The sequence below is a fragment of the Helobdella robusta genome (assembly GCF_000326865.2).
Source record: "Helobdella robusta unplaced genomic scaffold HELROscaffold_46, whole genome shotgun sequence".
Taxonomy (NCBI): domain Eukaryota; kingdom Metazoa; phylum Annelida; class Clitellata; order Rhynchobdellida; family Glossiphoniidae; genus Helobdella; species Helobdella robusta.
In genome coordinates, this window is record NW_008705138.1 from 837278 (window position 1) to 863434 (window position 26157).

Sequence of the window (26157 nt, forward strand, 5' to 3'; positions counted from 1 at the left end):
CCAAAGAAGGAAATGTAGGACATGTATGAAGGAGATACAAACCAATTCAAGCTAAATAAAATGAAATGTAACAAAAATATAAAAATAAATAAAAAAATAAAAGAAATACTGCAGACTGAAAAATACAAAAATTAATCTAATAAAAATCCAAGTCCAATCCGGCGAAATATTTAAGATAGACGTAAAATTTTAATAAAACCTGAAACAGATTATAAACCAGAGAGTATGTTGAATAAAAATAATTAAGATAAGCATTGAAGAAAATTTTTTAACTTATATTTAAAAGGGCGGTAAACCATACAAGTCCTTTTAAATATTGGTAGTTTATTCCATTTATGTCCGCCATAAAAACATATATTTCTACCTAGTAGTTGGTTTCTAACAACGGAGACTTTCAATTTATTTTCACAATTAGACCTTGATGGTCTAGCCTTAATATCATGTTTAAATATTATTTGAAGATTATTAGTTAGTTTAAAAATAAAACAACAGATTTTAAGATTATTACATTCAAAAATTGATAAAATGCAGCACAGATGTTTGAAGATTGGAACACCAGACTCGCCGATCATGGATTCAAAGTCAACATCAGCAAAACCAAAGTAATGAACACTGGTGAACCCATCCAATCCACAGCTACTGGACGATGGCCCTGTTCAGTTTGTAAAGCTGGTGTAGGTAACAATTCAATCAAGTGTCAGCAGTGTAACCAGTGGTGTCACAAACGTTGTTCAAAAATAATTGGTACTTTATCTAAAATTTCCAATTTTGTTTGTCCTGCTTGCATCAATCCACAACAACAAATTCGAAATAGCACTGTTTTTGAAGCAATTAAAATAGAGAAAGCCACATCGTTTCAATATCTAGGGGATGTTCTGGATTGTCGAATTAGTCTGAAGGACCACATCAAATCTACCGAAATCCTGCGTCGTGCTGGTTTAGATGATGTAAAGGACGAATGCCGGCAACACCGTCTGCGGTGGTTTGGTCATGTCAAACGAAGTGGAAACAGTGCCATAACTTCTCTTGCAGATGTTGAAGTACCTGGCACACGTCCTAAAGGCCGTCCAAAGAAGTCCTGGTCGCAAACAATCGAGCAAGACATGAAAGCTCTAAATTTAAATGAAATGGATACAACTGATCGTCTAATTTGGCGCAAAAAGGGAAACCGGGTCTCTGGACGCAAAACGAAAATTGATTGATTGAATACTTTTGTCCTAAGTAAAATCGGAGATCTGTACGTACTCCATGGTATTGCCTTTGTTTACATTTTGTCACTTTAAGTTGGATTGACAAGCCATTTAAATTATAAATATTTATTACCATTGAACAGCATCTTTTAATTAAAAGTACTTTTAAGTAAGTTACGACTCACGAATGCGCCGAATAATTAAAATTCAGAAACAAAAAAGATAATATTTTTTATTTAAAAATTTTTATTAATTAAAATTAAAATATTTACACGATATACAAAATCAAAATATTTACACGTTATCAAAATCAAATCAAAATCAAAAATTTTTGTTTTAAAAATTTTTATTTCAACAAAATAAAAATACGCCAGTCCAGTAACTTCCGTGATGTTGTTGTACATGGTCTCTAATTTTAGGTAACAATGTGGTTGCATCCCTTCTATCAACTTCCACTAGGAAAAAGCCTCTTTGTTTCAGAATCAATTCCGCCAAAAACTAAACAAGGATGGATCGGCCAGGTCATGCCATTTCTATTTCCTTTGGCCCTTGTAATGCATGTTTCGTCGATCAGGACAATATAACCAGGACCACTAATTTTGATTGGGTTATCTCTAACCCAATCAGTGCACAGGTCTCGGTGCATATTGAACCAGTCTGGAATATGTTGCATTTGTCCAGTCCTGTTATCTGGGCAACCGCAATTTAGCTTATTAGTACGTTAGCTGTAAAATAAAATTCATGTTCATTAATTTGTTTATTAACGTGTTGGTAAGTGATGCCGATTTATTTATTTAATGTTTATTTAACTATAGAAAATGAAAGAAAATACTTCCTACTAACTGATATACATTTCATTAACCATCCAAAGAAAAGTTTGAATTTTATAAGTCCATTAAATAATAATACAACTTGTTGAAAGCCAAAATATTTTTTAGATGGAATTTTGACCACTCAATAATAATATTTAGTGTATGATAATTAGAACAATATTTTGATTAATTACAAAAATTATTAATAATATACATAATTATTAATGTATATGCATAATTTTATTCAAAATTGAAAAATTTTAGGTTGTATGCTTGAAATAAAAGCTTTTCTAGAATGGGTTTTGAATTTGGGCTAGATTTTTGTAACTTAAGTTAGAATTTATTTATACTTATGTATGTAGCTATATATTTTTGTATGCATTTATTTGTTCACTGTGAACATATATGTTAGTGTATATTAATAATCACTGAGCCTAAAGTACATCTGCAAATGATTTGAAGTGTGAAGAATTAAGATTGTATCATCTGATTAATGTTACTATCTTGATTATCTCAATTACTTTTAAATTACTGACATTAACACCAAGCACTATTTGTTGTTCAAAATGTGTTAACATGTGGGATGTTTGCATAATTGCACAATTTTTCATTATATATGTATGTTATGTTTGTGTATAAGAAAGAGTATTTACAGAAATCTAGTATAAAGGGTATAAATTCAATTAATTTTAACTTATTATTGAGTATTATTATTATTATTATTCAATTATTGAGTTTTTTATTGATAGGAATCTAAAATAACAAAGTTTTATGCTTGATTTGATACTAGTGTTTTCAAAGCTAACATAGCCACGTTCACAATTTATATTATAACCAATGTGCAAATCCTACTCTGGCCAGATTTGTGTTTTTAAATCCAGTTACATCTGACATTGTTCAGATTTGAAAAAACGAAATAATCTTCTAACGTTCTACGTAAATTATTGTATTTAACTCAACTAGTTATTTTAGCTGAAAACTCAAATTTTGATTATGTAATAATAATTATGTAATAACTCATGAAAATTAGTATTGGCCTAACAGAACTTTTGGCTGATTTTTGACTGAAATTTTGGCAGAAACAAGATTATTTGGCCAAAACTGGCCAAAATTGAACATTTGTTTCAACATTTCGTAATAATGATATAACACAAAATTTTTGCCTTGTATTTTTTATTTCAATACAAAAATTTTGGAAAATAGTAGCATTTGAATTTTGAATAACGATATCAGAAATCTTGTATTGTTATAGAATCTCGATTCATAGTGAGAATAACGATTCTAGACGGAGATGTTTATACATTTCTCTTCCATCAAAATCTATATTATAAAACATGCCCGAATTTAAAAATTTCTTTGGATAACATCATTATTTATATTCTTTTCCATAAATTTTCCACATTCAATAAAAATTTTATTTTGGAGATGAGATCACGGTTAGTCTCATAATTTGTCTATTCATTTCTTGTTGCATGCGACGAGAAAACCCTTCATGACATGAGAAAGTTCATCTTCCACATCACTAGCCAGTTTTTCAGGCATTTTTTGCATCTCTTTATATAGAACTTCGCTTTTTGAATAATTCTTTTACAGATCGGATTCCTTATTGCTAGTTCAGTTGCCAATAGTGAAGATCATAGAATGCTTCTCCAAAATTCATTCTAGGATCTTGTAGCCTTAGTTGTACTCAATCAATTTTTTTCAAGATTTGTTGCCAAAAATGAGCTAAAGTTATAAAATTGAAATTTATTAGGTTTTGCAATAAAATCATAGACAAAAAGATACTGACTTATCCCATGCTTTGTATGTGATGGGTCATTTAGCATGTATTCATATGCAATTTTTGTGGTGCGTTGTTGGTTCATCTAATGGGGCCTCACGTGCATCTGTCAGAAAGCTACAGACTATCTAAAATAAAACCGCTAGACTTATATTTAATAAACCTCCTCGTTTTAGTTCTTCCATTCTCTTTCCAATGCTTCATTGGCTTCCAATTTCCGCTCGAATCATCTTCAAAATTGCAGTCCTTACCTTCAAAACCCTTTTATAAAAATCCCCAACATATCTATACGACCTCATATCCAGACATGAACATACCAGATCACTCCGCAGCAGCTCAACAGGTTTTTTAAACATTCCCGTTGCCGGATCCCGCCTGGCTGGCCGCGGTTTTTGTCACGCTGCTCCGTATGTCTGGAATGCGTTACCTCCTGAGTTAAGACAATGTTCCTCGTTGAGTCTTTTCAAAAAGGGATTATAGACTCATCTTTTTAACACGGGCTCCGGGCGCTTCTGAAGCAGCTGTCCGAATGGGCGCTTCATAAATGTTTATATTATTATTATTAAACCTAGGAAGAGTGTAATACTTTAACCTTTAAGTAAGCAACATCTTTAAACTGTAAAACATCTAGTACATCACCAATTGTTCTTGCTATATTTTCTCTATTTTCAGAAACTTTCAACTGGATCTCAGATGTGCTTCTATTTGAATTTTAATTAATTTGAATCTGGATTTATTTTTTCATTTAATCATTTTCTGTTTTTTTTTTAATTTATTTGCTTATTATAACTTCATTGTTTTTTTAATTGTTCTACCTTTTTGTCATGCAAAAGTTTTTTTTCTTTTCTGGGATATACCTAGCTTTTCCCAAGCATTGACATGTCTAATTTTTCAAAATTAATTTGTTTTTAATAATTGTGTTATAACTGGCCAGTAGACGCTGAACAAATTCACTTAGTAAAGACCAAAGTGTCAGAGTTGAAGAATTCTGTCAGTCTAAATTTTTTAAAGGACTTGAGTCAGAATTCAGAAAATGTTATTAATTTTAAAAAAATTTAATTTTTTTCTGAAAATTTCTTTTAAGATTGAGTTTTTTTAGACGACAAATGTAAGTAGCAATAAACAATCCTCTTTATTAATGAAAATAAATAGTAATAATGTGAATTAATTTGTTTTGAAAGCACAAAAGAAAAGTAAATACATACTTGTAGTAGTGCCTTAACTAACCGAATATAAAATGTTACAATGATGTTAAATTTTACATACGGATATATATTCATCCACTTATGAATGCAGACATATATATACGTTTACAATAAAAATAAATAAACGAATGAATAAATAAAACAAACAATTAACACAAACATGTCAATCCTTGATTAATCGTTGAAATTAAGTATGTTGGCTATTTGCAAAAACATACATAAGGACAATTGAGGACACAACAAATCAAACGATCAGAAATAATGATAATAAACAAACATTTAACGCCAATTGAATACCCATTTGACCAGCTCACAATTAAACCTTCAATTATAATAAAAATTACAAGCACATAAAAAGCAAACAAACATATATATATGCACTTGCACATATATATAAATATAGGCATGCACACATAATAAAACTATAATGTACTACAATTTATCAAAGTATGAATAAACAATTTGTGATAATAATAGACCTAGAGGGGTATTCATAATATATAAATATCATGAATATATAAAATCACAATTTAAAAAAATAATATTTATAATTATATATAAAATAATTTATATAAAATAAAATCACAGTTTTTCAGTAAGTTTTTAAGCATAAAAATAAAGTAATTTTACTTAAAGAAACAATTATATTTACTATTTTAAGTGTTTTTCAAAGTATTATTTATTTAGTGCAATATTATTATTATTATTATTATTATTATTACAAATATCTCTTCAACAATTCTCAAAGGCTCACAGAAAAACAGCAAACACGCTGCATATAAATGTTAGTGAAACAACACATCATAGTAATGATTGTAAGATGAAATTGTAATGCAAAAGTTTAAAAATTTTCCTGAGATTTACAAACTGGAATCGGATTTAGGAATCAGAATCAAATTTTTTTGAGGGGCCAGAGTTGGAGTGAGAATTTTTTGAAATTTGACTCAGACTTTTTTTATTATTCACCTTTTTATTTATTTTTATTCTTATATGTGTGTTCTTATCAATTAGTTATATAAAAATAATATCCTAAATATATTTTTTATTTTAAGAGTGAAAAGCCGCATTGCATTTGGTATGGTCAGGATTCTCAAGAACGAAATAAGGCTTACAATGGAACAGCAAAACCATTGTTTAATAAAGAAAGTATTGAAATTCTGAGTGACATGTGCCCAGATTTAGTAGATGACTTATCAGGTCAGTAGAATTTTTTATATAATTAATATAAGTTTTTATTCTTTTCACTTAAACTTCACTGCTGAATTTTCACAGATGTCAGAACATGTTGTGATGCCGAACAAATTGCATTGATGAATAGGAAAATGGAAGTTGCAAGAACTGTTAGTAACAGCAGTTAATTTAATTTCATTGTTTTTTTTAATTTTATATATTATTTTGATTTTATAACCTTAAATCTGTAAAAACCTTCCCCTGAACCTAACTTATGGAATGGAATTGTATAATTAAGCTCCTGAGGTAAGTAGGGTCCTAAAGATCTTTTTGCAGTTTACAAAATTGTTATTGAAAATTAAAAATAACAGAATATGTTTCAAAAATTTTTTTTTAACATTGTTACCTTATAGTTATTATTTTTAATAAATAATTTAACATTATGTTACATTCTCTTTTATTAATGCCAAATATTTGTTTTCTATCTATATTTGAAGATTTTAATAAGTGCATTTATATTAGTACACTACAAGGATTTGATACATAAATACAAAATTCTATGGCATGGAAAATGTCTGATGGATTTTTCATGTATAAGGCTAATTATTATTATTTTAAAAGGGTTCATGATCAATTTTATTTAGCCTGCCATTATTTTGGCTACAACTTTTTGCAGTCTTTACCCATTGTTATATTTGCAATTAAAAACTTCTGCAATTTTCTTTTATTGTTTGTCAGGCTTTGCATAGCTTCTTGAAACTGATTTTATTTGTTGAATATTTTAACATTTTGATGGATTTTTAAAATACTAATTTTTGTTTGTTTTAATTTGTCAATATTTAATAGTTTGCAATATGAGTTTAGAAAAATGTCCAAGTTCTTGTTAATTTTTGATAAAGTATTTTATGTTATCATTTTAATTAACACCATCAATTTTTATTATATTAGATCTTGTCAAGATGTCCCCCATGTCTAAGAAATTTCCAAAATCTTTTCTGTCATTTAACTTGTAGTTCCAATCAAAGTGACTTCATGACAGTCACTAGCTATGATAATATAAGCTTCGTGGGTGAAATATCATACTACATCTCTTCCAACTTCACTAATTCAACATTTGCATCATGTAAGGATGTACAAAGTCCCAGCTCTGGTCAGAAAGCTATGTCACTTATGTGTGGTTCAGCTGGTGAATCTTGTACTCCTAAGGTTACCTTCTTTTTTCATGTGTTTAAACTAAAGAAAATATTGTACATTTTTTGTCATTATTTAGTCATTAATTAAGTTGAAATCCACATCGTCGCATTATTGACTTTAGTTTTTTTTTTTATGCAGTCTGCTTTCACAAATTTAATATTTTTGATTCTTCCTTAAACTTATAATTTTATTTAAAAAATGTTTTATATAGGTCTGGCTGGATTTTCTTGGAATGAAAGGGGTGTCTCCATTTCAAATAAACTTTAAAATAACAGTGGAAGATGAAGTTGTAGAAAATAACAAGACTTACCACCCGATGAATGCTCAGACCACTCCCTGTGTTGGCATATGTCTTTGTCAGGACTGTAACAGTTCTTGCTTTCCTGAGAGGCCATGTCCTGCTAGACAACAATGGTTGATACTTGGGCATGATGGAGTCTACATGGCAACTGCATTTGCTTTTGTTATATTTCTTCTCATCTTCATCATCATATTAGTATGTTTTTATTTTCAATCAAATTTCCAATCAATTAAAAAACGTTTTAGAATTTTATTATACTAAATTGTTGAAGTTTTGTGTTTTTTCGTTTCTAAATTGATTTTTATTTTTTTATTTTTGACTTAAACCAAAATGCATTTAAAGCTGTTCAACAGTTTGAAAATCAAAGAAAAATCATTTTAAACTTTTTTTTATTACCATATCATCATTGAAAATTATGACATATGCACTGACTTTAATAAATATATTGTAAATGTAAAACTAACAATATAATTACACATCTATTAATCTATTATCGTTTTTATAGATTTAGTTTGTAGCATTTTTGATCACAAACAAATTCAGCATCAAAAACGTATTCTATGTCATTAAAAACACAACTGCTGATATTTTTACCACATTAATAACCTTTCCAATATATGATTTTTATTGCATTTAATATTTATCTGCACATTCCTCCCTCAAACCCTAAACCATTCAAACAAGACTGTTATAAAAACATCAAACACATATAAATGTTATTAAGACTTGAGCTTCAGTATTGACTATTTGTTAAGAAAATCAAAACAACAACAACACACGTTTAGACGACATTTTCCCCGAGATCGGGGGTTGCCGTTTGGCTACCTATGATGAAACCGAAATACCCCTCGACGCCATTCCATCATAAGTAATCTATTTGGCTAACTTTTACGCAGGACGCCCTTCCTTACGCAACCACAGTTATAAGCGGTGGGCCTAGCCTTTGATGATCCAACATCACTCACAAGGCAGTGAGGGTCAGTTTAATGTCATAACCAGGACATTGTTAAGAAAAAAATGTTAAGAAAATCAAAACAATTAGATAAACTTAACTGAACCGTTATTAAAGCAATAATTTATTTGTCCATTCATAAACTTGTTCCTGCATTTATATATTGTCAGCTAAACTAATGTATTCTGGTGAAATATTTCTTATTATTTTTTTCTTGTATTATGTTTATTATTTTTTTAACATTATTTTTCCTTTCTAATTTTTTTTTGTTTTTTCCACATGGTTATTAAGGTATGTAATATAGTTATACTTGGGTTTTTCTTTATATTACTTTTGTTTTTATTTCATTTGAGGAGTTGTGTATCAAATTTTTCTCATTTCATTTCCTAAGTTTTATTGATCAGATTTTGTTTGCTTATTTAAATTTTTTTATGTACTGAGCTCTTTATTTTATAAAACAAGTTTGAGAAAACTTTATTTTGTAATATTAACTTTGATTTTGATGAAGATGATTAATGAAATATTAAAATAGATAGTCAATTTGAATGAAATGTAAATGGCAACTATAATTATTTTATTCAACTATTAACTGTTTAAATTTTAACTTGAAATTTAAATAGAAGTCAATTTTAATGAAATGTAAAGAGCAACTATAATTATTTTATTCAACTATTAACTGTTTAAATTTTAACTTGTTTGCAGCTTTTCTCGAGTACATGTCTTGGTAATGTACTAAACTGCAAATTTTCCAAAGACAGTGTGATCATCAACTCTGACAATGAATCTGAGATTTCAGCATCGCCAAGTTCATGCAGTTTTAGATCAATTCTCCCTACATTTTCAAATCCTACATGCATGGAGAAGCTGCAGGTTAAAGTTGAAGAATTTCTTGAAAAGTCATTTGCTAACTGGGGAAGGTTTTGCGCCAGAAGGCGTTGGTTGGTAGTGGTAGCATCTATTTTAGTTTGTGCTGCACTAACATCAGGTGTTTTCAGGTTTAAAGTAGTTACAGATCCTGTTGAGTTGTGGTCTTCTCCAGAGAGTCAGGCTCGTAAAGAGAAGGATTATTTTGATGCAAATTTCTCGTTAGTCTTTATTTTTCAGTTGTCGATTTGTAACTTAATTTGTTCAATTTACTAAATTTCTAACTTCTCGGATTTGTATCTAGTGTTAATTTTTGGGCTTTCAAAGAGTTTCTTAATTTGCTCAAATTTATTTGCTAAATTTGGTTAGACCAAACATATATTATAAAATAACTACATCTTAAAATGAACTATAGTTTATTAAAATTATTTTATTATTTTGACTGCAGCCCATTCTATCGAACAGCAATGCTGATAGTCAAGCCTAAAAATATGAGCAATTGGAAGACAAGTGGTGCATTAATTCGTGAAGTTGGACCTGCGCTGAGACAAGATGTTTTATATGAAGTGCTAAGTCTGCAAAATAAGATTAAGAGTCTTGTTGGTAGTGTGAATGTGAAGAGTGAGGGATCTACTGTTGCAACAAAAAATGTTACGTTGGGTGATATTTGTTTCTCACCCCTCTCTCCTGACAACAATAACTGTACAATAATGTCTGCTCTTAACTACTTTCAAAATGACAATGATACTCTCAATGAGGTGGTAGAAAATTACTTCTTCGTCACAGGAGACTTCATCAGTCATATTGCTGGTTGCTCCAAGTTTGTCTCACTTATTTCCTTCCCTCTCTGATATTAAATATGTTTTTTGTTGTTTTTATTGGGGCTGTACCGGAATTCGGCTCCGCCAAAACTTCGGCCATTATTCCAAATCTGGCTCATGTTATGTTATACTATGTTTATGGAAATCGTAAAAGTAAACTAAAGTTAATAGTTACCTCGCATTAAAAGTTATTTATTTATCAATCAGGTACTAATCATTAGCGAAAATATAAACAAGTTCCTTATTATTAGGAATATAGGAATATTTTAGAGAGAAGCCTGACAATGTTTGCAAATGCCAGTGTTTGTTATGCCCCAGTGTCATATCACCAAGAAAGCTAAATATGCTGAAAAAATTTTCTACTTTTGCATTATTGACACCTTCGGCCAACACACCCAAAAAATGCGACCAATGCTAATCAGATTAAATTCGACTCCGGTCAGTTTTGGAAAACTTAAATCCGGTACAGCCCTAGTTTTTATGATATAAATGCTTATTTGGCATTGGCGGTACTACTACTACTGTTAATAATAATAATAGTAATAATAATAATGGTAATGTTCTATAAAGCGCCATGGCGAGTGACTGAGGCTTGTATGATGGGAATGTTTATTCTGTACTGTTAATAAATACGTTGTTTGTATGATATGGATGTTTGTTTTGCATTGGTGAATGGTGTGGATTTTTTGTATCATTACTATTACATTATGCTTGTATGTAATTTTCTTTATAATAGTTTATATTTTATTTTCATACTCTTAAAATAGTACGCTTATTTATGGAGGAATGCTTATGGTGTATTATGAAATTGGAGCTTTTTTAATAAAATTTAATTTCCTGTTTATTAATTGTGGAAACGTGTTTTTTAGTGTTTTCAACAATGCCAAAATAGAATTTTAATTTTTTTTATATTTAAATTTCATATATTTAATTTGGAGGGTGTAAAACTTTAATCTTCTTAAAATTTATTTGCTTCATGTATAATTTAGTTTTCCATACAATCCGATTTTTATTCTATTTTAGAATTTTGGTGAATCTACTCTTCCTGTCATTGGAAGTATTTAAATAATATGAAATGATATCAATTATAATTACAAATTAATATCATAAATAATCATATAATTTGATTGCCTCAACTCGACAAGTATTTTTGTGAAACATAATTTAAAAAATTGTTCCACCGTTGTAGTAGTTGATAATGTAATCTTACATGAACAACTAAACTAATTACCAATTCTTTTTGTTTCCATGGCCTGGTGCATGGTTTACAGAATAATTATTTTTCCACCTTGTTTTTGATTTGTAGACAATATTTTTTTCTTGAACACTGAAACTCCCACGATTTCAAAAAAGTCTATTGTAACTTGAATAATAAAAAATTAAAAAGTGCCTTTTTGCTTTGTGATTTTTTTTTTCGTTGATAAGATTTTCCATATTGTTTTACAACAATTGTCATATGGCACATTATTTTCACGGAACTTAACTGATCAAATGCAATTGTACCTGCTTGGATAAAATTGTAGTTTGCTCAAATACGATAGTACCTGTGACATGTTTTTTCACCGAAAGATCACATTTTTTCACAAGACAATTTGAAATTTTACAAAAATATGAACGAAACGAAATAGTGAATGTTGCATTGCTGAAAGTTGTTATTAGGTTTTTTAATGTAATTGATTGTGTGGGCCTTCCAAATAGACAAATTGTTGGTTTTAGAGCATTTTATAAAATTGTGCAGGAGTCCAATTTCAGTAAATGAAACATCAATTGGGAAATCCTGCCTGGCTGATTTTGGAGGTCCTATCAATCCTTATGCTGCTTTTGGAGGATTTCCAGGTACGCGTTAATTTAAATATCCTTTCTTAATAAAAGGAAAATTATCAGATTGTTCACACTGAATATATATATATAAAAAAAAATATTCATGAAAATATTCTTAAGTGGCTCATGTTCCCTAAAGAACAAAACAATTCTTTTCATTGCAGAAGGTGTTAATGCCATATTATCGCTCACTGATCTTGGCTTTCTGTTCACACCTTGTGTGAATGTGCTTGATGCAATGCTTGTACATAGGTACAAAGGATGCAGTGCAGTACGAATGCTCTTTCTAACACAGTAGTTTCATCGCAACTAAATGAGCGATGGTGGAAAGTTCACCACGTTTGTCAAAGCTGCGTTATAAGGAACAAAAAAGTCAACTCATGTTTTTGAAACAGATTCAAAATTGATTTGTTGAATGATGTTTTTAATTTGAATTATTCATAAAAAAAATGTGTTTGGCGTCGTTACATGTTGCTAATTTTTACAGCCATGAAATTTTTAGTTATAAAAAAAATTAAGAAAATGTTTAAATTTAGAAACTTTTTTGTTTGAAAGGAAAAGACTTTTTGTTGTCGAAAGCCCTCGTAGTAACATACGTCATCAACAACTTCAAGAAAGATAATTTCCAAGAACAAGCATTAGCCTGGGAGAAGGAATTTCTTGCATTCATGTCATCTTACAAGAGTGATCTTATTGAAGTTGATTTTAATGCGGAGGTTTACAACATCATTCATGATTTATTTTTTACACTAATAATATTTATTTTTTGTAATAATATTTTTAGTCACGAAAGTTTTCACTCAGTAATTCGTTATTTGTTATTTTGTCTATGATAACTATTTCTATTTATTTTTTTACAACTCTCACTTTACTCAGAGAAAAAGAGAGAGTGAGAGTTATCAACAACAAACTCCCACTCATCACTTTATTATTGAATGTGACAGGTGTGGATATTCTTGCTTTCGAACCTAATCGCTGCAGCAGCTATGCCAAGACTTTTATCTACTACACTGTTATTTATTAATAAGTTTTTATACTTACTTGCACTATTTTTCATTCATTCAATACTTCATTTCAAGATGTCTCGAACTTTTTAGGCTTTCATCATTTTTTATATCATCTAACTTTGTCACCTGGTGTGGTTCTGTGACCGACTGCTTTCATATATGATTTTATTGGTTAAAATGTTGAGCATTTTTTTCATGTGATTTCATAGTAATGACTAATTTTTAGTTTTGGTTAGATTGTTGGCGGTAATGATGTTGGTAATATCAATTAATTTTGTTCTTGATGTTTTGAACTTGTCCTAGTTTGTGCACTTTACACTTATACTACTAATAACATGACTGCAGTAATTGCTAATAAAATATGACAGACTTTTGTAAAATCATGTGATGATCTGTTTACAATATAGTTTTTATGCAGCTTTGTGTTGCAATTAGCTTTGTGACAAAATAATGCATACTTGTAATTTATTAAATACAGAGATCCATAGAGGATGAATTGGATAGAGAGAGTAAGTCAGATGTGTCTACCATTCTCATAAGCTACCTAATCATGTTTGCTTATGTATCAATCACACTTGGGTCGTATCATAAGTGTTCTACAATTTTGGTAAGCTTCTAATTTTTTGACTGCTAATAAATTATTTCAGTGTGTTTTAATGAAAAATTAGTGAGATTTGTGCAACATAGTATGCAAATAATTATGAATGCATGTCTTCTTTCTTTTGTTCTTTAACCGAAACGGCGACAATTTTGTTGAATTACCAAATGACGTTTAGTTTTCACTCCAAAGCCCCCATACTGAGACTCAGAACTACATAATGAATATGTCACAAACCCTAGTCTTAAGTCCTGGGATAGAGTTTTTGGTTAGGGTAACGTATAAAACAAGAAAATGGGCGAGGAATTTCAAAATTTTTAGTCAAGCTTTTCTGTGGCCGATCAACTGAGTCTTATGGCAAGGGTGAACTTTATGAAGAGAGAAGATCATAGCTATAAGGAGGGAACTATTTGAACTTTTCTGTATATATAGAAGAACGTTAAACCCGCAAGTTCAGAGTTTTTTTTATTTCTAGACAGTAAGGTATCCTTACATTTCAGCTTTGTCAACCCAGGTTTGGATGACGAATCATGTCTTTTACCGTGTTTCTTTTAGACAGCTTACTAACGATTTCTTTTTACAATTTTCTACATTCTTTTTAATTCTGCGTTGCCTACCTGCATGATAACCTTTAGAGCAGAAATTGTGCAAAAGGATAGCAGTATGTGTAGCTTCACAATTCCGTGCACAACAATTAACTACAAATTTTATTCTAAAATATAAAATTGTTTTATCTGGAAAAAATTTATGTATTTAAAATACCTATGTTTATTCATAATTAATTACTTCAGTCGCCTTTTCACTTAATGTTTTTGTTCTATAGATTCAAGTTATAAATTTTAGTCCCGGATATATTCGTGTCAGTTTTGTTTGATATTTTTATTTATATATTACATATAGTTTCTTTGAAGTCTTTTAAGTTTTAATTACTTAAGCTGATGAAAAAACATCTCATTACTAACGGAACTTAAATTTTTACTTATTCATTATTTTATTACTTATTCAGTTATTCATTAATTCATCTCATCTCACCTATTTTTCCAACTGCTTTAACATTCATTGTGCCAAGTTTTCCAGAATACATTTTTTGTAGATGCCATTCAGCATAGTTTTTGGCATGTTTATTAAGGTTTTATAGTTATGTATTTAATCTTTTTTCACTGAATGAAATTCACAGGTTGACCTGAAGATATCGCTAGGACTATTCGGAGTGGTGATTGTATTGTTGTCGGTGTCATCCAGTGTCGGATTTTTCAGCTATTTGAACGTTCCTGCTACTTTAATTATCATTGAAGTTGTGCCATTCCTTGTGTTAGCTGTTGGTGTGGATAACATTTTTATCCTCGTTCAAGCATTTCAGGTTTGACAACTTCTATTGATGAGTTTATTTCTTTTAAGGATTTCCTCTGATATATAGAAAAAATTAATTTTGCGTCAGATTTCATGGTTTTTTAATTATTTTATTAACTCATTTCATTTGTTTTTAGTTAGTTTTTATTTTTTCCAATATAAATTGGTAGAAGATGATATTTGACAACATTATTAATATTAAAAAGAATATTAGTTTTATGGGTGACAGGGATGGTCCAGGATTTATAAAAATAACCATATCAAAATTATTTTTAATATTTACTGTTTTTGTTATTGTAGAGATTGGATTATAAAGAAGGAATGAACGTAGAAGATATGGTGAGTACCGTCGTTGGGAAAGTAGGACCCAGCATGCTGCTCACTAGTTTATCTGAATCATTGGCTTTCTTCCTTGGTAAGTCTTCATGATGTCTATTGCATACTCAGTTTGCTTTTCTTAATTTAGTTTTATGAAAAATTTAAAGTCTGCTCAGTTTATTCAATATGCTTTTCGTCCTTAAAGTATTTTTTGAAGCCATTGGAAAAAAATTGTATGTAAACATATGACAAATATTTTTATAGGGTCATTTATTCACCATTTTAGTTGCAAAATGAATTAATTGAATTATAATTTATCAGGTGCACTGACTCCTATGCCTGCTGTTCGTGTGTTCAGTTTGTATGCTGCTATGGCTGTTCTCATTGACTTTCTTCTACAAATATCATTTTTTGTCAGTCTCATGACTTTTGATGCTATTAGGCACTATGTAAGTGTTTTGAAGTCACTCTTCTCATAATTTTCATCTGTTTTTTTAGATATTTGTAGTGAAAAAATGTTACACCAACTTTAACATTACACTAGCCAAAAGCAAAATTGGGTGTGCTTAAAATGAAATCGATTTTTAGATTTTAAAGTTAGCCATAGTTTCTATGATGCAGGGATGCGTCGATATTGATAACTCTTGAGCGAGGACACCACCATCTGCATCATCATTTTTGAACCATCAAACTGATAACAATTACTAACTAACAACAATAAAAAGCCACTTGAATAACACTACAAACTTCTCTCTGTCAATTTTGGCACCTTACTTTCAACTCGCCTTCATATCACCTACTTCTATATATCTACATGCATACCATATATTGAATATTCTTTAGATACACACAACACAAATAAACCTTGTTAATAATTTTACAACATACGTCCAAAAAAGAAATTTGAATATAAACACTTTTCTTCACACAGTTTAAACAAGTATGTCCGAAAATTATTTACAACATTAGAAAGAAATAAAATAAAAAATAGCCACACATCCATATCATCATCACCGATCCGTATGAACAATCATACCCAAATGAAATAAGTGAAATAAATAACCTACCATACCACCATATATTTCTTACCATATCACACATATATTGAATATTGTTTGTACATAATTAAACACACAAAAAATCATGGCTATTTATAACTGTGTATATATATCCAAAATAGAAATTTGAGTATAAACATACTATTCTTCACACGCTTTAATTTTTGAGCATATTTACATATTAAAATAAATCTGCACTTATGAGAAAAAGAAACTGTAAGAAAAGTTTGAATCAATGGATTATTGCAGAAATAATAAATGCATTATATACTTTTCTTGATGCTTGATCCATGACTTATTTAAAAACTGTGGAAAAAATTATAATTTATGATTGCATTGTTGTTGTAGATAGGAATAAAGGATTGCTTTATAGTAGACAAAAATATTTATTTTGAATTTCTTTTTAAATTACTTACATAGTTAAGTTTTTCACTGTCGTTTAGTTTTGGCGCATTTTTGTCAATATATGGCTCTGATTTTAAGACTAAATAGTAATATAGATTTTTATATACCTTGTGTGATAACGTTATGCAGCTTTTTAGCATATAAAACTTATTAGCATCTCTGCTTATAAGTAAAATTTTTTTAAATAGTTGTTACTTTTTATTATTATCACAACACTTATTCCAACAGTCTGGTCGACCAGATATATGTTGCTGTGTGCCAGTATTAAGGGATGATAATCCTTCACTATTGAGGGCTTCATCTAGGCATGGTGTTGTCTTTGAATTTGTCAAGAAGAGAATGTCAAAAGTGCTTCTCAACAAATATGTCAGACCCATAATAGTTAGTCTCTTTTTTAATTTGTTATTTCGTTATGTTGTATTTTAAGCACTCTATGCCATGATTAATGGCTACATCTCTGCAACTCGGCTGATTTTGTGATATTATTGAGAGAACTCAGGATCAACTCAACAATGAACTGCACATGAGTTTTGGAAACAATGTACTTGTACACGACCATTGGATGGTGTTGAATAATCTTATATGTGCAGTGCATTAAATATTTTTATCAGTTCAGAATAAATAAATTTAGACAAAATAACTTTGAAAATTAAAATTATTACTTTTATGAACATTTTGTTTCAGCTTTTGTTTTTAAATCAATTTCAAATAAAAAATATATTTGAAATTTAAGTATATCATATAAGGAATGTAATATGTTGATATATGATATATCTATGTTTGAAACAAATGAAAAATGTAAATAGTAACAGAAGTTTATAGTTAACAATGCTCAACAATAGTTTTGTGACTGGTCACCCAGTTAGCTCAGTCAGTAGAAGTGCCGTGTCTGTTATTACGCGATGGCGTGGTTCAAAACTCAAAGACCATCATACCCGTATGATGTGGTGCTTGCGCGTGCATGCATACGTAATGTGTATGTGCGTCATGTGGTGTGGAAAGTGTACAGCCTTTGTGGCACAAAAGTTTAATTATTAGTATAGAATAACATCTAAGCAGTTCTACGTTGGACAGAGTTTGATCTAATTTGATACATCTCAGTGTAAGCTTTGAGTAACATTTTTTAATATTTGTCATAGTGATTAGGGTTGTAGATTTGCGAATAAAACAAATTTTCTATTTTAAAAAATATTTCGGAAGTTAATTTATTGTTTCGATACTAAAGATGATCATATTTGTTGGTTGGTCATGCCTCTGTTTTGCAGTGATTCACAAAATTGAAATAGGACTGGATCCCAAGTTATCACTTCCAGAGGTTTGTGCTGTTACGTCATTCACGAACGTTTGCAAACAACCTTGTAGATATATCTTGTGCTTGTTACATAAAAAGTTTAATTAAGTAGCGTTGTTATATTGTGGTTCATTTTTCAATTATTCTAATTTTGATTATTTAAATAAATAACGATGACGATATTGATGATGTTATTAGTGGATCAGATCAATTTTAAATATATTTAGTTTCATTAATTTGCAAACAGGACTCCTATGTTTTGAGGTATTTTGAATCTATGGAAAAATTTCTTTCCATTGGATCTCCATTGTACTTTGTTGTCGGTGAAGATTTTGATTACGTTTCACAAGATGGACAGAATCAGTTGTGCGGGTCAAGTGGCTGTGCCTCAAATTCACTTTTGTCAGAAATATTTGAAGCAACCAGGCAGCCAAATTGGTAAGTTAAAATTGTTTTACAATTGATATTTTTAGTCTAATGTTTAGTTAGCTTCTTTTTTATAAGCACATTTTATAAGCAGTTACATTGGATTTATTTATATGTACTTGTACGTGTTACAAATATTGTCTTATTTTGCAAATAAAAATTTCCTAGCTAATAACTATTATTTTATCATCACAGTTCTTTTATATCAAACGTTCCGTCATCTTGGATTGATGATTATTATGATTGGACTGCTCCTGGCAGTCCTTGTTGCAGACAATTTGTGAACAATGGATCATTTTGCAAGTCTAGTGGTACGTCGATATCTTTCATTATTTCTTTTCTTCTAGTCATTTTTTTCCTCTAAGTCCATAATTCGTTAACTTTTTCAAATTTAAGCTTTTAGCGTTATGAGCGTTTCGACTGGTTTTGTCTAAAATTTAAATTTAAATTCAACAACAAACAACACACGTTTAGACGACATTATCCCCGAGATCGGGGGTTGCCGTTTGGTTACCTATGATGAAACCGAAATACCCCTCGACGCCATTCACTGAGGGCCATTGTCACTTCTGTCATCATAAGTAATTTATTTGGCTAATTTTTACGCAGGACGCCCTTCCTTACGCAACCACAGTTATAAGCGGTGGGCCTAGCCTTTGATGATCCAACATCACTCACAAGGCAGTGAGGGTCAGTTTAATGTCATAACCAGGACAAGTTTAAATTCACTGTAAGAATAACTTGCTATTTCAATCAATCTTCGTTTAGCGTCCAGAGACCCAGTTCCCTCGAAGTAGGACGTTGTTTTCTTGCCATCAATTTTTTGCGCCAAATTAGACGATCAGTTGTATCCATTTCATTTAAATTTAGAGCTTTCATGTCTTGCTCGATTTTTTACGACCAGGACTTCTTCGGGCGGTCTTTGGGACGTGAGCCAGGTACTTCAACATCTGCAAGAAAAGTTATGGCACTATTTCCACTTCGTTTGACATGACCAAACCACCGCAGACGGTGTTGCCGGCATTCTTCCTTTATATCATCTAAACCAGCACGACGCAGGATTTCGGTAGTTTTTATGTGGTCCTTCAGAATAATTCGCTGCATCCATCGGAGCATTTTCATATCAGTTCGTTGAAGTTGTTGTTCCAATTTGGTTGTTATTGGCCATGTTTCTGCACCATATAACAATACCGGACGTATCACAGATTTATAAAGTCTTGATCGTATTGGTAGTTGGATGTCACGCCGCATCAATATAGAGGCAAGGAGATGCCATTTATTCCAGGTTGCCACGTATGCGTGCTGAAACGGCAGCTTCAGCTGTTCCAGTACAATCCAGAACATCTCCTAGATATTAAAACAATGTGACTTTCTCTACCTTAATGGCTTCAAAAACATTACTATTTTGAATTTGTTGCTGTGGATTGATGCAAACAGGACAAACAAAATTGGACACTTTAGATAAATTACCAATTATTTTTGAGCAACGTTTGTGGCACCACTGATTACACTGCTGACACTTGATTGAATTGTTATTTACACCAGCTTTACAAACTGAACATCGTCCAGTAGCTGTGGATTGGATGGGTTCACCAGTGTTCATTGCTTTGGTTTTGCTGATGTTGACTTTGAATCCATGATTGGCGAGTTTGGTTTTCCAATCTTCAAACATCGGTGCGGCATTCTGCTCAGACGTGGCTGTTAAAACGATATCATCGGCATATATAAGATTCAAATGTCACCAGTGCGTATCGGTTTTGTGATTTCTTCCATCACAGTTATAAATAACAGTGGACTGAGAATCGAGCCTTGGTGAATTCCAACGCCGATGTCAAATGCATCTGTGTTTCCAACCGTTGTGCTGACGAGAGTCTTAGTATTCGTATACATTTCCATCACAAGATATTCTGGAATGAGTTGTCAACGTAGACTCCACCTGATTGCTTCACGGGGAACTCGATCAAATGCTTTTTCAAAGTCTACAAAATTGTGTGATAGTTGTTGATGCTTTGCAGTTGCCGAAGGATGTGAATTGCATCAACTGTTGATTTCCCTGCTAGGAAACCAAATTGATAATTTCCGATTGTGATGTACGACGTTAATCTTCTCTCAATGATTTTCTCGACAATTTTCAGGGAGCGTTCTAACAGACGTATACCCCGATATGATGAACAGTTCAATGGATCACCTTTGCCTTTGTATAGAGGAACTGTCATGCTATAGTTCCATTCGGTCGGCATTGAGCAATTTCTCCACATTTCACGGCAAAGTTGTAATAACGTTTGGATGCAGTACCAGATGCTTTGATAATGTCATTTGTGAGTCCAGAGGGCCCTGCTGCCTATCCATCCTTCATAGCTTTCAGAGCTTCTGTAAGCTCCTCTAATCGCCTGGAATCGGACTTCCGATGGGTGGAGCGTCAAAGTTGACATTGATGGGATTTGTTTCATTTAACAGACGGTTTAAGTATTCTCTCTACTGTAGCTTGATCTCATCTTGTTTAATAACCATCTCTTGAAATTTTTTAATCATTTTTTTGCTATTTATCTTTGCTAAAATAAAAAGATTAAAAGTTAATGGTCAATCTCTCTTGCGCTTGCTTCAGAGGTTTCAACGACAAACACACACAGCGTACATGAATACGCGTGAAAACCACGCATTACACACATTGGATATAATGGGCGGGGATCTCTTTGTATTCGAGCCCAGTCACTGCAACAGCTAGACCAGGTGCCTTTAACCATTGAGCCATCGTGCTGCCCATAATAAAACATAATGAAATAAAATGAAAAAAAATTTAACATAATATTTCAACAAGATATTTTGTAAATTGGAATAGTGATATATTTTAAACGTCATCAGTTAACAGCAGTGAATGTATCAAGTGTCCAATCCAACGATATAATGAAACGCAGAGGCCATTAGGTGATGACTTCACAAAATACATACCTTGGTTTCTTAAGGATAATCCAACAGTTGCTTGTCCTAAGGGGTGATTGAATTATAATTTAATCTTGTCACATTTTAATTTGTATTCAATAAATTTTCTTTATCTCTTAATTAATTTGTTTTTTAATTTTGAATATACATCATCTTCTGGTTATATGAGCTTGAAATAATCTGCTGTTATTTTATTAATAATGATTTAATATGTGATTTTGTGCAGGGGTCATGCAGCCTATGGATCGGCTGTAAAACTTGGCAAAGACAAAAAAAATGACACAAAAATAGGTGCATCATACTTCATGACTTATCACAAAGTGCTCAATAGTTCGCAAGATTTTATTGGTTTGTTATTTTTTGATTTTCGTTTCATATGGTACTCAATTTTTTAGAAAATTGTAATACTGTTTTATTCATTATCTTTTTTTCTTGTGGACGGAATGTCAGTAGCGAATAAAACTGGATTCCCGCAACCACACGTTTGTTAACAAACTCGGAAGTTTATCTCTATTGTCTTTGATTGCTTATAATGTCGCTGGGTAAAAGTGGTATGAAAATAGTCGACAAATCCAGTTATGTTTTGAGTCTAAACGGCAGGAACGATGAGAAGGAAAGATGAAAACTTGAGAGATTAATTTTTTTTTGTTTTACAAAACATTATGGACAACGTGAAAAAAACTAAGTTTCAATGGTTTAGAAAACTTACTTTTAACTCAGCATAAACAGTCTCCTTTATTTAGTTTAGCGTCATTCTTATAGGCCCTTGCCTGCATGTAAATTAATATATTTAAAATGAAAAACATTTAAAAAATAGTTTAAAAAATTAATTTTTATAAACAGTATTCAGTGTGTTGCTTGAATATAACACTCACTAAGCCATATGGTTGTCATATTTTATAGATACTGGGCTCATTGTAAAAATTAAACATGTGTGCACCGATATTCATGTTGAATTATAACTGGAATATCTTTTAACAGACTGGCAGCTTATTTCAGCTATATCTTATGCCATATTCATTTATTATTCTCCAGTCCATACAACGTGGACTGGCTGATTCTTATCTGATCATATCTTGAATCCGTCTACTGTTTGTTTGCGATGTGTGTGTATTAGTGGGTGTGCGTGTGTTTTTTTGTGAGTATGTGTGTGTGCATATGTGTCTGGTATGCAGGATGTCGGAGTTGGATGAAAAATATCGGACTCCTACTTTGACCCCTCCAAAAATTCTGACTCAGTGTAAAAATTACCAACTTCAAATCCATGTTCCAACTACTAGAAAAAATTCTAAACTTCTGCTAAATAAAAAATACTTTAAAAAACAATTAAAATCAGTCAACGTAATTGTTTTTCTTTGTAAAATTACTTTATGACATACTTTGAAACGTACTGAATAAAAATGGATTTTATTCACATTATTAGCATTTATTTTCAGTGTTAAAGATGACCCATATCGCTACATATATTTCTGTTCTGAACTTTTGTCTGTTCAGGAAAACGTGATCTTAAAAAAATTTTAAATATTTTAAATTTATGACATTTTCCAAATTTTGACTCTGGCCTCCTAAAAAATTCCGACTCCGGCAAACATTTGCGACTCTGACCGACGCTGGTGTTATGTGCAAGTTTAAAATTTATATTTAAATTGTCATATTTTTATACATTATAAAGGTGCTTTGAAATATGCTCGAGAACTAGGCGAAAACATAACAAAATCAATACACAACTGGAACAATACAGAATTGTATGCTGGTAAATCAGATCAGACCAAGTCCAGAAACATTTCTCAGTCTGTCTTTCCATATAGGTAAGTTGATCGTTGTGTTTTTCATTCATTGATCGTTTTACTTTTTTGATTTTTTAACGTTTAATGTTCAACAACATAAAATCCTAATCTCATCGTAAATCATGGTTAAGTTTAGTTTAAGTTCGAGTTGTATTAGGAATGAAACTTAATTGCCTCTGTTGTGTTGTACGCAATTATTTATGAATGTTAAATATTTGTTAATTAAATTTTCATTAATAAACTCTTATTTCTTTTTCCAGCGTCTTTTATATTTTCTACGAACAATATTTAACACTGAAAAAGAATGCCATCATGAACATTGCCACCAGCATATTGGCGGTCTTCATAGTTACATTTATTCTACTCGGATTTGACTTGTTTATTTCTATCATTGTTATGATAACAGTCTCAATGACAACAATTAGCTTGTTTGGTTTAATGTACTTTTGGAACATTGATTTGAATGCACTATCATTGGTTAATATGGTCATGTGCGTCGGCATATCCGTTGAGTTCTGTTCCCACATTGCCAGGACATTCGCACTATCGTCACTATCTTCCAGGATGGACAGGACTAGGGAAGCACTGGTTTACATGGGCAGTTCTGTTAGTGCGAAATTTTATTTTCTCTTTTAAAAATATTCCTTTTGTGATGTTTGTTTAAGTAAGTAGCTGTGATAATTTTTGTTTTGTTTAGATAGCTGAAAACAAAAATGCATTGATTCACTAGGAGTTAACAATTTGCATCAAAACGAACATGACTTTATGACCTTTTAAAAATTGTTTAATTTAGTTTTTAAAACATATACATTATTAAACAACTTTGGTGAAAAATAAATAAATGCTTCACAGGGCGTTTTTCCACAGGCTACCTTACTCGTATAAAATATAACACCTAACGTCATATCTGGTCATGTTCGTTACAGCAGCTGACAATTTTTTAATAAGTAATTATGCTGCCACTCTTATTTGTTCTCCAGAATAATCACTCGAACGATTTCACGTTGAAATTTCTTTATTTTCATTGAGATTTTATTTTTCTAATGATATTTTCCAATTTTTTGGTCTCAGCATTATTCTAACATTTCCCGGTTCAATTCCCGTCAGATGTGAATTTCTGTCTGCAGCATTGTAGCTTCCTTTTATAAACTTGTTTCTTTTCTGTTCTCCATGATGGTTTACCCGGGAATGAGTTATTGCGATAGCTTCTTCATGCTTTCCTCGATTTCTAGTTTTTAATTTTTGAATAATTTTTGCTAAATATTTAAATATGTAAAACAAAAAAAGCTAAAATCGCCCTTTTGTAGAGAAAAATAATTAAATTTTATATCAATTTTTATTACCGAGCTTAAAGCGCTCGACTAAAAATGCAAAATTATTCATTGGATCATATTGGTTTAACTACTAGTAAATGTGATACAAAATTAATTGTCATATTATGGTAACTGATTAATTTTGATTTTATTAGGTATTAAGCGGCATCACGCTGACAAAGTTAGGAGGCATCATTGTTCTGGCTTTTTCAAAATCTCAACTTTTTCAAGTATTCTACTTCAGGATGTACCTGGGAATCGTCTTTTTTGGCGCCCTCCATGGATTGCTTTTTTTACCAGTGCTACTTAGTTATTGTGGTAGGTTCAACCTTTTTTGTTTTTTGTTTTTCTAAAAATAATTGTTTATTTTGATCTGTTTGCTTTTGCATTCTATTACATTAACTTAAACTTAATTGCTATAGTAGTTTTGTTTTATATAGTTTATTTCATGGCTAGCAATATTTAAATAACTTTTTTTGTTATAAACAAAACCTGCTCACTTTTTTGAAATATTATTTATTTGCCTTGATTAACGTAAGTCGGTTTTTTAAGTGAAGTGCATGTTATCAAAGCGATTTTAAACAAGCCAATCAATAGCCATTTTCACTGACTTCTCTCTCTCTCTCTCTCTCTCTCTCTCTCTCTCTCTCTCTCTCTCTCTCTCTCTCTCTCTCTCAAAACTTTGGCGCCATACTTTTCCTGTGCAAACCATTTCTTTGTCTTTTCATGGATTCTTCTTTGTAAATGACCGCTGCCATTGCCTTTTTCAGTGCTTCGTTATGTTATCAGGTCTACTGAGTCATTTGTAATCATTTAATTATAATGATATCTGTATGTCAAGTTTTTCTGTAACCACCATGGCTACAACAATAAGCTCTTTATTTATGCTGCATTTCTTTATTTTGGCTTTCATGATCTGGATTGGTATTTGTTCCTGTAGCTTTTTCATTGCCTACTTATCCTAAATGTCAATTGCTTGTAGCTTATTTCGTATAGTCCTCCCTCTTCTGCATTTCTTTCTTTTATCAGTTTTTTTCTGGCCTCTTATTACAATTTTTTTAATTTTCAATATTCTTTTTATTTCTCAAAAATTAAAGACAAATTTGTCAAAAATGCTTATGAAATATATAGTGAAACAACACAACAACAACACACGTTTAGACGGCATTTTCCCCGAGATCGGGGGTTGCCGTTTGGCTACCTATGATGAAACCGAAATACCCCTCGACTCCATCCACATCTGTCACTCGCCTCAGTATCACGCAACCCCGCTTTCACCCTGTCCTTCTCCACCTGCTCTCTCCATCCCAATCGCGGACGACCCCTTCCTACCACTCCTTCAACCTCGAACTCCAACGCTCGCCTAATCCCGACCCTTTCATCCCTTCTCAACACATGTCCATACCACCGCAATCTCGATCTCCTTATCAATGTCACAATGTCCTCATTCAGTCCCATCATTGACATCACCTCTGTACTACTCCTCCTATCCTTCACTTTAACCCCACACATCATCCTCACCATAGCTCTTTCAGCCCTCTGCAGACACTTCCG

The 26157-nt window shown here is 31.2% G+C and overlaps 1 protein-coding gene across 1 annotated transcript in view; it reads left to right on the forward strand.

Annotated features, from left to right (window-relative positions):
* The first annotated feature begins 6054 nt into the window (after positions 1-6054).
* HELRODRAFT_102116 (hypothetical protein) overlaps positions 6055-26157 on the forward strand; it is a 22388-nt gene continuing 2285 nt past the window's right edge. The window contains exons 1-21 of the mRNA XM_009026316.1: positions 6055-6184; positions 6260-6327; positions 7106-7363; positions 7563-7890; positions 9401-9689; positions 9917-10266; positions 12006-12125; positions 12666-12826; positions 13596-13724; positions 14893-15075; positions 15366-15480; positions 15705-15832; positions 17075-17227; positions 18072-18161; positions 18385-18575; positions 18759-18874; positions 21426-21555; positions 21730-21851; positions 23176-23311; positions 23551-23896; positions 24759-24921. Of these exons, the coding sequence (XP_009024564.1) occupies positions 6154-6184; positions 6260-6327; positions 7106-7363; positions 7563-7890; positions 9401-9689; positions 9917-10266; positions 12006-12125; positions 12666-12826; positions 13596-13724; positions 14893-15075; positions 15366-15480; positions 15705-15832; positions 17075-17227; positions 18072-18161; positions 18385-18575; positions 18759-18874; positions 21426-21555; positions 21730-21851; positions 23176-23311; positions 23551-23896; positions 24759-24921 (3607 nt within the window). The 5' untranslated portion in view covers positions 6055-6153. The remainder of the gene's footprint in view (positions 6185-6259; positions 6328-7105; positions 7364-7562; positions 7891-9400; positions 9690-9916; positions 10267-12005; positions 12126-12665; positions 12827-13595; positions 13725-14892; positions 15076-15365; positions 15481-15704; positions 15833-17074; positions 17228-18071; positions 18162-18384; positions 18576-18758; positions 18875-21425; positions 21556-21729; positions 21852-23175; positions 23312-23550; positions 23897-24758; positions 24922-26157) is intronic.